Source organism: Nomascus leucogenys, chromosome 7b (genome assembly GCF_006542625.1).
Source record: "Nomascus leucogenys isolate Asia chromosome 7b, Asia_NLE_v1, whole genome shotgun sequence".
In the NCBI taxonomy this organism is placed as follows: domain Eukaryota; kingdom Metazoa; phylum Chordata; class Mammalia; order Primates; family Hylobatidae; genus Nomascus; species Nomascus leucogenys.
In genome coordinates this window covers 60,673,061-60,688,339 of record NC_044387.1, presented here as the reverse complement: position 1 = coordinate 60,688,339, position 15,279 = coordinate 60,673,061, and the positions used below count along the sequence as shown (strand labels likewise).

At 42.0% G+C, this 15,279-nt stretch overlaps 1 protein-coding gene across 6 annotated transcripts in view; it reads right to left on the bottom strand.

Annotated features, from left to right (window-relative positions):
* Positions 1 to 15,279, bottom strand: part of MGST2 (microsomal glutathione S-transferase 2) — a 75,061-nt gene that overhangs the window by 39,839 nt on the left and 19,943 nt on the right. For 4 of the 6 annotated variants that reach the window (XM_030816175.1, XM_003258133.4, XM_030816176.1 and 1 more), the window contains exon 3: positions 5,362 to 5,432. The exons of the other annotated variants lie outside the window; for them this stretch is intronic. In XM_030816175.1, the coding sequence (XP_030672035.1) occupies positions 5,362 to 5,432 (71 nt within the window). The remainder of the gene's footprint in view (positions 1 to 5,361; positions 5,433 to 15,279) is intronic. 6 annotated transcript variants of the gene reach the window in all.

Below are 15,279 nucleotides of genomic sequence, written 5' to 3'. Positions count from 1 at the left end.
ATTGCAGGTGTGAGCCACCACACCCAGCCGCGTATCTACCATAAACCAGGTATTACTTTAAGGATTGAGGTCGGCAGTGAAAAAGATACAAGCTCCCTGACTTCATAGAGTATACATTCTCTCAGCAAAGACAGACAACAAAGAAAAAAATGAGAAGAAAAGTCCAAACTTGAAAGTGCTGTGAAAGAAATGAAGAGAGATGGGAGAGAGAAGAACTGGAGGAGGCTGCCAAAATGGGGTAAAGGAAGGCCTCTGGAGGGGATGACATCTGTATCAGCGCCAGAGGACAGGAACGAGGGGACCAAGCAAAGAGCTGGGAAGGAAGAGCTGGTAGACCCTTCCCAGGGTCTGAGGAAGCCAAAGAGTTCTGAACATGGTTCTCAGTTTTGAGACTGTCTAGGGAGTTACTCCCAGAAAGCCAATGAGAACAGTTCAGCAACAGTTAGTAGGTGACTTACTTTAGATGAGAAAGAATGAAAAGAAATTTCTGAGAAGATACTCAAGAAATCCTTTCTGACAGGCAGTCTGCCTCATTCAGCCTATCACAGAGAAATCCAAAAGGGTCAAATGGCGGAGACAGAGTCCCATTACCAAAAGGCGCTTTTCTTATTAGTTGTTAATGTGCTCTTACGTGACAAGGAACAGCAGTTTCATTCATGCCCTTAAGCGACACAAGCATGAGTTGGAATAAAGTGAAGAAGTCTTTCTCTAAAGGACATTGTACCTGAAATTCCTCAGTTCACAGTAAAAACTACAAGAAAGAGAGTGATGGGGTTGCCTTTGAAAGCAGCTGGATTTTGGTTTATTTAAATCTTGGCAATCAAGTATAGACCAAAATGAGACAGTGAAAGTTACCAGAAAAAGGAGACTGAATTTCTCCAACGAAGGTAGCAGGGGCTGGTCTGACTCACTGTTAAATGCATAAGCCAAGTTTGGAGAAAGCCCTCAGCTCACCAAGGATACCCCAGTCAAATAGAAAGTGGACGTTTGTGGAGTCGCTACATACAAACGGCAGCACTACATACTTGGAGACCTTTAAGAAAAGGTGCATGGGTTGTTGGCACAAATACCTACAGACCTGGCTCTGCACTTGAAAGGAAAAATTTCCCCACATTGGTGAATGTCAAGTTGGAAAAATTACTTAACATCTCTGTACCTCAGCTTCCTCATCTGTAAAGTAAAAATAATAGACCTTCCCTCATATGAAGGCTTTAAATCCTGTAAATCTTACACATGGGACAATGTATGCATAAAACTTAAAAACAGTACCTGGTGGCTGGGCGTGGTGGCTCATGCCTATAATCCCAGCACTTTGGGAGGCCGAGATGGGCAGATCACGAGGTCAAGAGATCAAGACCATCCTGGCTAACACAGTGAAACCCCATCTCTACTAAAAATACAAAAAACTAGCTGGGCATGGTGGCGGGTGCCTATAGTCCCAGCTACTCGGGAGGCTAAGGCAGGAGAATTGCGTGAACCCAGGAGGCGGAGCTTGCAGTGAGCAGAGATCGCACCACTGCACTCCAGCCTAGGCAACAAAGCAAGATTCCATCTCAAAAACAAAACAAAACAAAACAAAAACAGTACCTGGCACATAGTAAGGGCTCAATAAATAATAGCTATAATGATAATTATTATTTTCTTTCTGAGACAGGGTCTCACTCTGTCACCCATGCTGGAGTGCAGTGGCACTATCATGATTCACTGCAGCCTGAAACTCTCGGGCTTGAGAGCTCCTCTCACCTCAGCCTCCCAAGTAGCTGGGACTACATGTGTGCCCAGATGGTTTTTTAAAAAAAATTTTGTAGACACAGGGTCTCCTTTGTTGCCCAGACTGGTCGTGAATTTCTGGCCTCAAGCAATCCCTCCACCTTAGCCTCCCAAATTGCTGGGATTACAGGCATAAGCTGCTGGGCCTCGCCAGCTATAATTATTAATGTGAATTGTTCATTCTGTGTCCTCTTCCTTCAGTTAATTAGAATTATAGGTGACCCTTGAACAACATGGGTTTAAACTGCACAGGTCCATTTATACATGGATATTTTCAAATAAATATATTAGATTGTGCAGGAGGTGGGTTTACAAAAATAAACACATAAATACACTGGAAAACATTTTGGAGGTTTGTGACAATTTGACAAAACTCACAAATGAACTACATAGCCCAGAAATACTGAAAAATTAGGAAAAAGATATGTCACAAATGCATAAAACAGATGTAGATACTGGTCTGTTTTATCATTTACTATCATAAAATATACACAAATTTTTACAAAGCTTCAGCAGAAAGCCGATATAGATACATACATATGAATTTTATGCAAAGTTAAAATTTATCAAAGCATACACAGACCATAATACATGGTGCCATTTGTAGTTGAGAGAATTGTAAACAAATGTAAAGATGCAGTATTAAATCATAACTGCATAAAATTAACTATAGAAATACTGTACTACTATAAATATTTTGTAGCCACCTCCTGTTGCTATTGCAGTGAGCTCAAGTGTTGCAAGTATCTGCTTAAAAGGTGATGCTAATCATCTCCAACTGAGCAGTTCTTCTCTCCAGAAAATTGCGTATCGCAGTAAAAAGTGATCTTTCAGGGTTTTTGCCTATTTTTTTTATCAATGTTTAGTGCAATACCATCAACCTTGAATAATGCCATGAGACCCATACAGACTGCTACTAGTGGTGCTGAAAGTGCTCCCAAAAAGCAGAGAAAAGTCATGATATTACAAGAAAAAACTGAATAGCTTAATATGTGTCATAGATTGAGGTCTGCAGCTGTTAGCTGTGGTTGACCACCATTGCAAGATAAATGAATTCAGTGCAAGGACCAGTGGAAAAAAAAAAAAAGAAGAAGATGAAGAAAGAAAAAAGGAAAAGATAAGAAAAGAAAAAGGAAAGAAAAGGTGATTTGTAAAGCTGTCACTTGTAGCTATACCAGCAGGGGGAAAAACCTTGCACTTTTTCCAAAATATCTTTTTATCTCATATTGCAATGCAGCTTTTATGTGGGGGCAGGATTGCTATAAGAAACACATACTTGTAGACTCTAATAGGATTCAAGAAAAAGCAAAATCCTTACATGACAACTTTAAACAAAAGGAAGATGAAGGATCTAAAGCAGAAGAATTTAATGCCAGCAAAGGATGGTTTGATAATTTTAGAAAGAAGTTTAGCTTTTAAAATATCAAGATAACAGGAGAAGCAGCTTCTACCAACCAAGAAGCAATACATGAGTTCCCAGGCACCATTAAGAAAATCATTGAGGATAAAGGATATCTGCCTGAACAGGTTTTTCATGCAAACAAAGGTACCCTGTCCTGGGGGAAAAAAAGTCAGAAAGGACATTTATTAGTAAAGAAGAGAAGCAAGCTCCAGGATTTAAGGCAGGAAGGGATAGGCTAACTCTACTGTTTTGTGTAAATGCAGCCAGGTTTATAATCAGGACTGCCCTTATCTATAAAGTTGCTAACCCCCTGAGCCTTGAAGGAAAAAGATAAACAGCACCTGCCAGTCATTTGGTTGTACCAAAAAAAAGCTTGGACAACAAGAACCCCTTCTCTGGATTGGTTCCATCAATGCTTTGTCCCTGAAGTCAGGACGGGATTACCTTCTAACATTCTTTTGATATTGGACACTGTCCCTGACCACCCAGAACCCCATGAGTTCAACGTGGAAGGCATACAAGTAGTCTACTTGCCCCCAAACGCAATATCTTTAATTCAGCCTCCAAATCAGGGGGTTATCAGGACCTTTAAGGCTCATGATACAAGGTACTCTATGGAAATGATTGTCAGTGTTGTGGAAGAGAACCCTGAAAGAGCATTATGAATGCCTAGAAGGATTACATCATTGAAGATGCTAGCATTGTTATAGGAAGGTTGTGAATGCCATCAAACCTGAAAAAATAAATTCTTGCTGAAGAACGCTGTGTACAGACGTTGTGCATGACACTCACAGGATTTACAACAAAGCCAATCAAGGAAATCATGAAAGAGATAGTGGCTGTGGCAAAGAATGTGGGGGATAAAGGGTCTCAAGATATGAATCTTGGAGAAATTCAAGAGCTAATAGACACCACGCCAGATGAATTAACAGAAGATGACTTGGTAGAGATGAGTGCTCTGAACCACTGCCAGATGATAAGGAAGAAGACAGAAGAGGCAGTACCAGAAAACAAATTGACATTAGACAATCTGGCAGAAGGGTTCTGATGATTCAAGTCTGCTTTTTTACTTCTTTTATGACATGGACCCTTCTATGATACAAGCACTGAAACTAAAGGTAACAGTGGAAGAAGGATTGGTAATATATAAAAACATTTTTAGAGAAAAAAGCAAAAAAGTCAGAAATGATGATATTTCTATAAATTTATACCTACTGCGCCTGCCAATTCTGTCTCTCCTTCCACCTCCTTCACCTTTTCTGACTCTGCCACCCTTGAGGCAGCAAAACCAACCCCTCTTCTTCCTCTTCCTCAGCTTACTCAATGTGAAAATGATGAGGATGAAGACCTTTATGATGGTCCATTTCCACTTAATAAATAATTGCTCTTCCTTATAATTTTAATAACATTTTCTTTTCCCTAGCTTGCTTTATTGCAAAAATACAGTATATGATACATAAAACATGCAAAATATGTATTAGTAGACTATACTCAGTAAGGCTTCCAGACCAATTAGTAGTTAAGTTTTGGGGAATCAAGTTACATATAAATTTTCTACTGTGTGTGTGTGGGGCGGGGGGTCAGCGCCCCAACCCCTCCATTGTTCAAGAGTCAACTATAGATTATTAGATTTGAAGACAAAGCTCATGTCGTTTTCATCCTTGAGTATCTAGCATATAGTTTGTCTCAATATTTTTTTCATTATTGAATTAAATTAGAATGAAGCCAAAGTTCATGTATCTGCAACATAGCACTCTGATGCACACACTGTTTATTTTGTTTAGTCTCCAGGATTGGTAGCTATATAGTTGCATATCTGCTCCTTTTTTTTGTTTTTTTGAGATGGAGTCTCTGTCACCCAGACTGGAGTGCAGTGGCATGATCTCAGCTCACTGCAGCCTCTGCCTCCTAGGTTCAAGTGATTCTCCTGCCTCAGCCTCCCGAGTAGCTGGGATTACAGGCATGCGCCACCAGGCTCGCCTAATTTTTGTATTTTTAGTAGAGACAGGGTTTCACTATGTTGGCCAGGCTGGTCTCGAACTCCTGACCTCAGGTGATCCGCCCACCTGGGCCTCCCAAAGTGCTGGGAATATAGGTGTGAGCCACCGTGGCTGGCCATATATCCACTCCTTAATGGTTTAAGCATCATAGTCGTCATTAGAACACAGTTGACTGTATTTTAACATTACCTTGGTTGAAATACCACCCAGCCATCCACAATGTAATTATGAATATAGGATAAAACTCCACACAGTTTTGTCTGCAGAAAAAAATAGACATAGGTTATTTTATGAGAAAACTATACACTGAAGCATTGATTTTTCATCTAGAGGTAAATGTTCAGCCTATTTTAACAAAAGTAGTATAAGAACTTACAAAAGAGTTTAAATGACCTTTAAATTTAAAATCAATCTTTCAAGGTTGAACATTGTTTAAATCTCAGAGCAGGGCCAAGAATATTCTCCTACATATAAGTTGCCAGTAGTAGAAATGAGTTATAGCACTTTCCCAAAAGACAGGCCTCCTGAGCCTAAAGATCACTCCATATCTTGTTGTGTTTTTTTTGTTTGTTTGTTTGTTTGTTTGTTTTTTGAGACGGAGTCTCGCTCTGTCTCGCTCTGTCGCCCAGGCTGGATGCAGTGGCGCAATCTCGGCTCACTGCAAGCTCCGCCTCCCGGGTTCACGCCATTCTCCTGCCTCAGCCTCTCCAAGTAGCTGGGACTACAGGCACCCGCCACCACGCCCGGCTAATTTTTTTTGTATTTTTAGTAGAGACGGGGTTTCACCGTGGTCTCGATCTTCTGACCTCGTGATCCGCCCGCCTCGGCCTCCCAAAGTGCTGGGATTACAAGCGTGAGCCACAGCGCCCGGCCAGATCACTCCATATCTTATCTGAAGACCTTAAGAGATTACTCAATTCATATTCAAGAGATTTCTTGTTTTAAAAATTCCCTCACATCCATTGCCTTCCACTTGAGTTACCCAGAACATTACAAAATGGTCTTTAAATAATTCCCTTAAAATCTCCTGAAGTAAATGAGTGAGCATAGTTCATTCCCATTTTATGGAGGAAGAAACTAAGGCCTGAGAGCCCAGACTGACATGCATTGCAGACAATCAAAGATAGACAGCATCCATCTCTAGATTCCAAAGCTCTGTCCTAATGTCAAGTCATATTGCCTCTATTCATAGAAGACTTGGATGGAAAATCTGACACTAATTTAAGCAAAAGGGAATAGTTCTCTGGGAGCTGTAATTAATTCATCTGCATCTAACAAAGGGGAAAAAGATGAATTATATTCATCCTCCCTCCTAAGGTATACTTCCAAGTGATCTTGGTTGGGTTGGCCGAGCTCTTTGCTGACAATTTCACCACCAGAAAGAACTTTGACGTAATGTGTGATGAGGTCTTGAATAGATCCTGTGGAAGGTCATAGTCTACAGGATTGTAAATGACCCCATATCTTTCCTTCAGTAAGCCTCAAAGCTTGAATACTTAATATTACAAGGCAATTGATCTAGAAACAGATGATGCTGATTGTTGAAGACCTAGGTCTTTTAGCCTGGGTCACCATAAGTGATCTTTTTTCTCTGAATTTAAAAAAAAAAAAGCATAATTACAAAGCGTAATTCTTCCCTCATTCTCCATAATCCCACAGAAAATTGTGTCTAGGTCAGCTCAACCTTATCAGCTTATGCCTCAACTAGATGGGAAAAAACTCCCCAGTAATAACTCAATCATCTTTTAAAGCTGGGTAAGAAGCATGCATCATTAACAAGCTCAATGCTCACAGAAAGACATGGCTGAGGTAGAGTCCTGAAGCACATATGGAAAATTTTAACCCCACCAGCAAAGACACCAGCGAGGTTACCCACACACATCTCTAAGGGCCAGGAGGGTGACCATCAGTCCCCTAAAAAATTGGAAATGGATAATATGAATGCAAAATTGCTTTCTCCTTCCTTTTGGACTGTTGCCACTACCACCCAAAAGGCCACTGGTGACCCAAGGAATGTCTTGTCTAAAGCCTAACACTGATACTCTCACAAACCGTAACTACAACTTTCTACAACTCACAGAAGTAACCAAAGTTTTTCCTCCTGCTGCTTCTCATTCTTGGCATGATTTTGCTTCCGATGGTTGTCTTTCCATTAACGTCTTTTTGAGTGGCTGTGATAGGTTGAGTGAAAAGATACTTGATAAAATTCGTACTTTACATTACAGCTATGCAAAGAATAAACAGCATTCCCACGTTTCTTTTTCCTTGGCTAAATCCATAGGCCTGTTTCCCATGAGGTAAAATGGAGTAGTAGCAGAGGAAGGCTCTAGTCCTTCCACACTCACTGAAATTTTATATGAACTGTTTTGGAAACATAACACAATTGTTCCATCATTTATTGTTTTGTAATACACCTTAAATTATTCCAAATGTAAGCATCAAGTTTTTCCACAACATATTTTTATTCAAAAATTAGGTGTGATAAGATTGTTTTAAAAGCACCTTCGAAAATAGCCCAGGTTAGCCTTCATAAAAGTCTAATTATTTAGAGGTTTTTCTAGTGGCCTTGGCTTGGCATCTGGGGACAAAGAGATAATATTGTGTAAGAATGTCCGAAGTCCAAACCGCACTGCAGAGGGCAGAAGCCCTTTGGGTGTCTGTCCACATAAATTGATAGGCATGTGTGCTTTTGTGTCTCTTATCTGAAAGAGGAAGAAGGCCTTTGAACAAGGAGAACGAAATAAAAATAGACGGGATGTTTTGGAGTTCCCCCTGCTGCCCTCACAAGCTAGGGAACTAGTTTCACACCTAATGGGAAACCAGAGACCAGAACAAACGCTGACGGATCGTCCTCATGAAAAACTTGGTGAGATTCCAGACACAAGGGGTGCCATGCCTCAGATGACAGAAGAGACAAAGTCGGGGAGATTCACACCCTTAATCTCCCTCTGCCACAGACCCAGAGCAGCTCCTGGTAATGGTGGAAGGCACTCCAGAACCTGGGGAGGGTATCGTACGCACAGAGGACTGGGGAGCAGGACAGTGGCACAGCCCCTTGCTTCAACTGCTTGCCAGCAGGAGCTGTGTCCCTGGGCACATCCCCTGTAATCCCAGAAGGAATTGGGAAGATGGGGAACCGGGGTGCTGGGATCCTGGCTGAGCAGCAGGTGGCTGGAAGCCACTGAGATTTAGGCAAGGATGTGATTGCAACTGCATTTGTGCTCACAGGATGGCAACTCCTGGAGTACTGGAGCAGCTCAGCACCATATCTCTGTATCTTTCTTTCTCAAGAAATAGGCCCATTGTACCCTACAAGTGGCTGGTCACTGCTGAGCTCACCCCAACCTCACGTCCCAGCTGTGCTCACTGTACTTCACCCTGGTCCCTCTTTTGCTGACCTGCCTCAAGCCTTAGTCCCTTGGAAATGAGACTTTGCCCATTTCTTGCTATCCTCTCTCAGAGACTGAAAATAATTGCCAGGTGCAGTGGCTCATGCCTGTAATCCCACCACTTTGGGAGGCCGAGGCGGGCGAATCACGAGGTCAGGAGATCGAGACCGTCCTGGCTAACATGGTGAAACCCTTTCTCTACTAAAAAAATATAAAAAATTAGCTGGGCCTGGTGGTGGGCGCCTGTAGTCCCAGCTACTTGGGAGGCTAAGGCAGGAGAATGGTATGAACCCGGGAGACGGAGCTTGCAGTGAGCCAAGATCACGCCACTGCACTCCAGCCTGGGCGACAGAGTGAGACTCCGTCTCAAAAAAAAATAGTAATTATCTGACCGCCAGTGGGGTGCCCTGTTTGTTGCTGACAGTCTTCCCTGCTGCCTGCCTGGTGAAAGCACCAAGTATTGCTTTGGCCTTGAAATACCTGGAATCCCATTCTACCTGCTAATTGTCACCTTCTCCAGCCCCTCCACCATGTGACCACGTCCTTCTGCCTGATTCTGGGTCCCTCCAGGCCTGGATGGTGTCCCACAATAACATGTCCTCAGTAAGCTGTCAGCAGGCATGTTTAACTCAAGGGGACCAAACTCTGAAAATTACTTCTTGACAATCCTGTCAGTGGCTAATTACAGTTTCATTGACATGAAAACAATTTATAGCCTCTTTTAAGTCATGAAGGCAGATATATTCTATCCTCTTATTACAGGGGATCCTCAGGAAAATTTCCCAAATGGAACAGCAAACAGCCTGCAGCAGCTGTCAATCTTCCCTTCCGGTGAGAACAGGGGGTAGAGTTGATTATGACCACTGTCTCCTCTCCTGCATGTCCATACTGGAAAAACAGGCTGTCCATGGGATAACAGGCTGTGTCTACTCATTCCCTGGCGAGAGCCCTCTTTGAACAATCCCATGCTCCTTTGATATTGAAGCTTCCCATGAAAGCTATCTTGGTTTGCCTGGGACTGAGGAATTTAGGGGGACATGGAGCTTTAAGTGCTAAACCTGGTTAAGACCCAGAAGAACTGGAAAGAGTCCAGTGGGCACTGTGGAGATTGAGTAGTTAAAGCTGCTGAGACCCCTCGTTGTCCATCCCAATACCATGGAGCCTGGGCCCTGGGGGCTCAGGACTACTACATATTCCCACCTGGATCTGGTAACCAGGAGCAGTGAGGATGGCCCCAAAAGTGCTATTTGGGCAGTCTCAGTCAATAAGCATACTACAAAGTTTATGTTATTTGGGGGTGAGGAAAAGAATCAAATTGTGGCCTGGCACCTCCAAATGTGGCAGTTCCTTCAATACTAGTCTCCAAACTTTTCTGATTGCATAGCTCTAACAGTTGCACAGCCCCATAAAAATATGCACACATCCTCCTGTAGCAGAGGAGGCCCACACCCAGGAGCTCCCACACAGGACTGGACTTGAGCAAGACATGAACTTCCACTGTGTTAAACCATGGAGAATCTGGGATTTATCCATTAGCACAGCTAACACATTCAACTGGAAAAGAATATCATATTCATTATAAAACAAACATCTTAAAAATTAAAGGATGGGGGATCAGGAAGCTGGTTCATGCCTGTAATCCCGGGCCTTTGGGAGGCAGAGGCAGGAGGATCATTTGAGCCAGGAGTTTGAGACCTGCCTGGGCAACACAGTGAGACCTCATCTCTATAAAAAAATAAAATTTTTTTTTTAAAATTTAAGGCTGGGAGCAGTGGCTCACGCCTGTAATCCTAGCACTTTGGGAGGCCGAGGCAGGTGGATCATTTGAGGTCAGGAGTTCAAGACCAGCCTGGCCAATATGGTGAACCCCTGACTCTATTACAAATACAAAAATCAGCTGAGCATGGTGGCATATGCCTGTAGTCCCAGCTACTCAGGAGGCTGAGGCAGAAGAATCGCTTGAACCCAGGAGGCAGAGGCTGCAGTGAGCCAAGATCGCACCACTGCACTCCAGCCTGGGCAACAGAGCAAGGCTCTGTCTCAAAAAAAAATTTTTTTAATTAAAGGATAGGATTTTAAGAATAAGTATAAACAGATGCTCCAATATTTTCCTCACCCTCACAGTGGATTACTTAGTGTATTCCTTCAATGTGGGCACATCACTTGGGAGACTTCTGGCCTAAAACTTTTTATGAATATTTCTCTATTTGACTGTGTCCAACGAACACAATATGCAACTTTGCTTGCAACAGCTTTGTTCAGAAAATATGAAACATTCTCCTAAGAGAAAACCTTATGAGCCATTTCTAATGCCATGGTCATAGTAGATCTTTTTCTAAATAAAAACAGACAAAGCAATTCAAAGGAGGTTTGCTTCTTGCAGGTTTTTTGTTTGCTCCTGATTTTTTCTCCTCTTGTTTAGGTGACTCATCCTGAAGCAGTGGGCTGTACACCGCCATGAGCCGCTTGCACTCTGAATGGATGACCTGACCTTGGTCTTCTGACTTTGGACCCCGGGCAGTCTTTTGGATGATTACACTGACTGGGATCAGAGCAACAGGTTAATATGCTCAGAAAAGGCTTGGGGATGAGAGGTTGCTGGAGTTAATCTTTTTATGAAGACGTGTAACTGTCTAAATTGCTCCTTGTCAAATAACTCTGAGTGGGGACACAATAGGGAGGTGGCGGCTGGTGGCAGGAGGGCATGAGTCCCACCACTGCCCTTCAGTGGTGCTGCTTGTAGGGAACACAAAGAGCATGCAGGGAAGGGAGATTTGCAGTTCCTCCACATCCCAGCTCCCTCTTGTCCCCTGACCACCTGGAGAATCTCCCAGCTTATGTGACAGATGCTGCTTGGTATTTGTAAGGACACTGGAGTTTGAGGAGCTCATCACACAGAGTTACTCTGTCATTTTGGGAGATCCCTTTTTTTTTTTTTTTTTTTTTTTTGAGATGGAGTCTCACTCTGTCACCCAGGCTGGAGTGCAGTGGCGCAATCTCAGCTCACTGCAACCTCCGCCTCCTGGGTTCAAATGATTCTCCTGCCTCAGCTCCCAAGTAGCTGGGATTACAGGCATGTGCCACCACGTCCAGCTAATTTTTGTGTTTTTTTTTAGTAGAGATGAGGTTTCATCACGTTGGCCAGGCTGGTCCTGAACTCCTGACCTCAAGTGATCCACCCGCCTTGGCCTCCCAAAGTGCTGTGATTACAGGCATGGGCCACTGTACCCAGCCCCCAGCCATTTATAATAATGCAGTGGATAAGGGCATCTAGTGCTTTCTGCTATTGTCTATGATGGTTACACTTGTAAGAAAATAGGAATATGTTTACTGTCTCTTTTTTTTCCACTTATTACAAAAGTCAGTGGCCCACATTACTGTAATCTTACAGTTGCACAATATCTGATAAATCACTATTCTTGTAAATTTTCCTTTTCTCCACAGTTTTTGGATATGCATTAAGGTCACTAGTTTTAATTTCCAAATTTCAGAATCAGAATTCAAAATGACATTAAAAAGTTAATAAAATATAAAAAAAAATATAGAATCACAGTAGAATGAGAAGAGGCTAATATTTCTAACGGGTACCGAGATTCACAATGATCAGGCTTACTTGTGCCTTGTGGCAGGTTAATTTTGGAAAAGGAACTGAATACTTCAGCATTAAGCAAATAGGAGTGCATTCACAAGAACTAAGAGGCAATTCTTCTGTCTTAACCAGCACCAAAGAAACCATTATTAGTATACTAGATATACATCTAGACTCCAGGTTTAGAAATAATATTAAAAATTTTTGTCTAAAGAGAACCAAAATTTCTAAATGGTTGGAGAAAAAAAGCTGAAGAATTAGTGCTCCCTAGCCTCAAAATCCAGAAGATGAAAGATGCTTAATAATGGTCTTTCAGCACATGAAAGGGAGTGAGGTCAGCAGCTATTCTCCCCTTCCAGTGAAGGTAGAATCAGAGGAAATGTACTTACATTGCAAGAAGATCAACTTATTACTTGGATCTACTTTTTAGATTTTATAAAATGACTTTACTCTAAAGGGATCAAGGTGCTCAGATTAGATGAGATAGAATTTTCTAAATTCAGCAATAACATAAAGGAATGGTCCTTGGTGAAATTATAGTTGCTATTTTCACAATTTTAAAGAATGTATTCTGGCAAAAGACAGCAAGACTCTAGAGACTGTCATCTGTAAGTCCTCTCCTGTAAAGAGGGGAAGAGGAAGTGAGTGGAGATTCTAAGGAGCCCAGGGCTAGTAACTCAGAAAGGCTGGACTCCATATCAGCTCTGCTCACAAATAGATACCTAGCCTGAGATGACCTTCAAACAAGAAACAGTCCTTTAGGATCAGTGAACCTTGAAGTGACTGCTGATGAGATGTCAAGGTCCACCTAAAGATAGAATTAGTCATAACTATGGGCTTCTTGCCTATGCTGAGGGCAAAATCAGCAGGAGAAAACGGTAGGGAAAAGGCTGGACCTCTAAGCTCTAAGTCCTTCCAAAGAGGCAAAGGGAAACCAGTGCTTCTGGTCCAGGAGAGCCAGAAAAGACAGTACATTCCTCCTCGGGGGAAAAGAACAGATAACCAAGTAGGCTTTGGACTGAACTGGTTATCCCAGGGAATTCTGCTCTAACTACTTCAGATAAAGTCTAAATGGCTTTGCAAGCAATGACTCTGATCTGATTTGGCCCAATTTATCCTACACCTTAGAATCTAAGGCAAAAATTTGGCTAGGGCTGGGAAAATTCAAGAAGAAATTCGAAGTATGGAGTGGAGCCATGCCCATTCACTCTTCAGTGAGAAACCAGGGGAACAACAACTGTGTTGTTGCTCAAGGTATTTCCTGGCTCCAAATCTGTCCTGATTATTGATGGTCATTTTTAAACTACTCTCTGTTCTACCATGATTAATCCAACAAAGCAAAACATTTCTAACAAGGAAACTGGGTTTGTAAATAGTACTTACTTTATAAATAGTAACTTGAGAGAAATACTTGGAAATGGTGTTCAGTTTTATTCCTGGGACAAGAGGATTCCAGATATAGAAGAAGAGGCAGAGCAAAATAACTTCAAAGAAAGTCAAATTTGTGGAAACTATGAGAATAAAAATAGAACCAAAAAGCGGCCCAGGGACTTAGGCTGCTTGATACCCAGTAGTTCCCAACAAGTTTTCAAATCATGAAAGACAAAGTGGGAAGATCTGGAATTTCCTCCTGTGATGATTTTTATAAATAGCATAGTGTCTCCCAAACTTCAAGGATTAATCTAACACTGTCAAAGTTTTAGCCTTTTAATGTATCACTATCTTTCTACATATCAGCTTTTTTGCTTAAAGTAGGAAAAAATAAATTTTACATCATTACAAGTGCAAAAAGAGTATAACTTTCTAAATAAGGGTTAAGTATAAAAATAAATCCAATGAAAGCAAAAAGTTACTAAATTCTAGTTAGATACTATTGATTACTGAAGGCTCTGACCATGAGATTCTTTCTCTGTTGAATAGGGTGTAAACCAAAAATTAAATTCTAAGGCCCCCCAACCGTCTGAATGGACTTCCTCCTCAGCCAGGGCTCTTTTAAAATTTAACCTGAGAAGCTGTTTCAGGCCATGATGGAAAGTGAGAGTCGGACATACCACCTTATACCTCTTCAGCATTAACAGCAACACAGACTTTAAGTCTGATAAGAAACCTTTTACAAACTATTCTCTCTGAAGCCTACGATCTGAAGGCTTCCTCTGCAAATAAGAACTTTGGTCTCCATAATCCTTTATCTTAACCCAGACATTCCCTTCTGTTGATCCCAGGTCTTTAGATAAACTCAACCAGATGTCAACCACGAAAACTTTTAAATCTACCTATAAGCTGGAAGCCCCCTGCTCCCACCCCACCCCACTTCACATTGTCCCACTTTTCTGGACAAAATCAATGTATTTCTTAAATGTATTTGATTGAAGTTTCATATCTCCCTAAAATGTATAAAGCCAAGTTGCACCCCAACCAAACTAGGCACGTGTTCTCAGGACCTCCTGAGGGCTGTGGCATGGGCTATGATCGCTCATATTTGGCTCAGAATAAATCTCTTCAGGCTGGGTGTGGTGGCTCATGCCTGTAATCCCAGCACTTTGGGAGGCCAAGGAGGGTGGATCACTTGAGGTCAGGACTTTGAGACGAGCCTGGCCAAGATGGTGAAACCCTGTCTCTACTAAAAATACAAAAATTAGCTGGGTGTGGTGGCGCGTGCCTGTAGTCCCAGCTACTCAGGAGGCTGAGGCAAGAGAATCGCTTGAACCCAGGAAGGGGAGGTTGCAGTGAGCCAAGATCGTGCCATTGCACTCCGGTCTGGGTGACAGAGTGAGATTCTGTCTAAAAATAAATAAATACATACATAAATCTCTTTAAGTATTTTATAGAGTTTGACTCTTTTTGTTGACAAGGGAAAATGGGTGTGCACAGGATATCAAAAACATATCATGATGACTTCCTGATAAACATGGCAGATTGAACCCATGTTCATTTCTTCTCACTTCTGAAGCTTCACTAAAATGCTAGTTAAAGAATAAAAAATAGATATGAGTAATCAAGAACAGAGAGAATGAGAGCAGACACAAGAGTAAAAGAGAGGAAGTGAGGGTAATCTGGCTGCAACATCTGTCACCCCATCAATTGCCAGGGTTGATTTGGCTGATCTGGCTGGCTAGGCGAGTGTTCCCT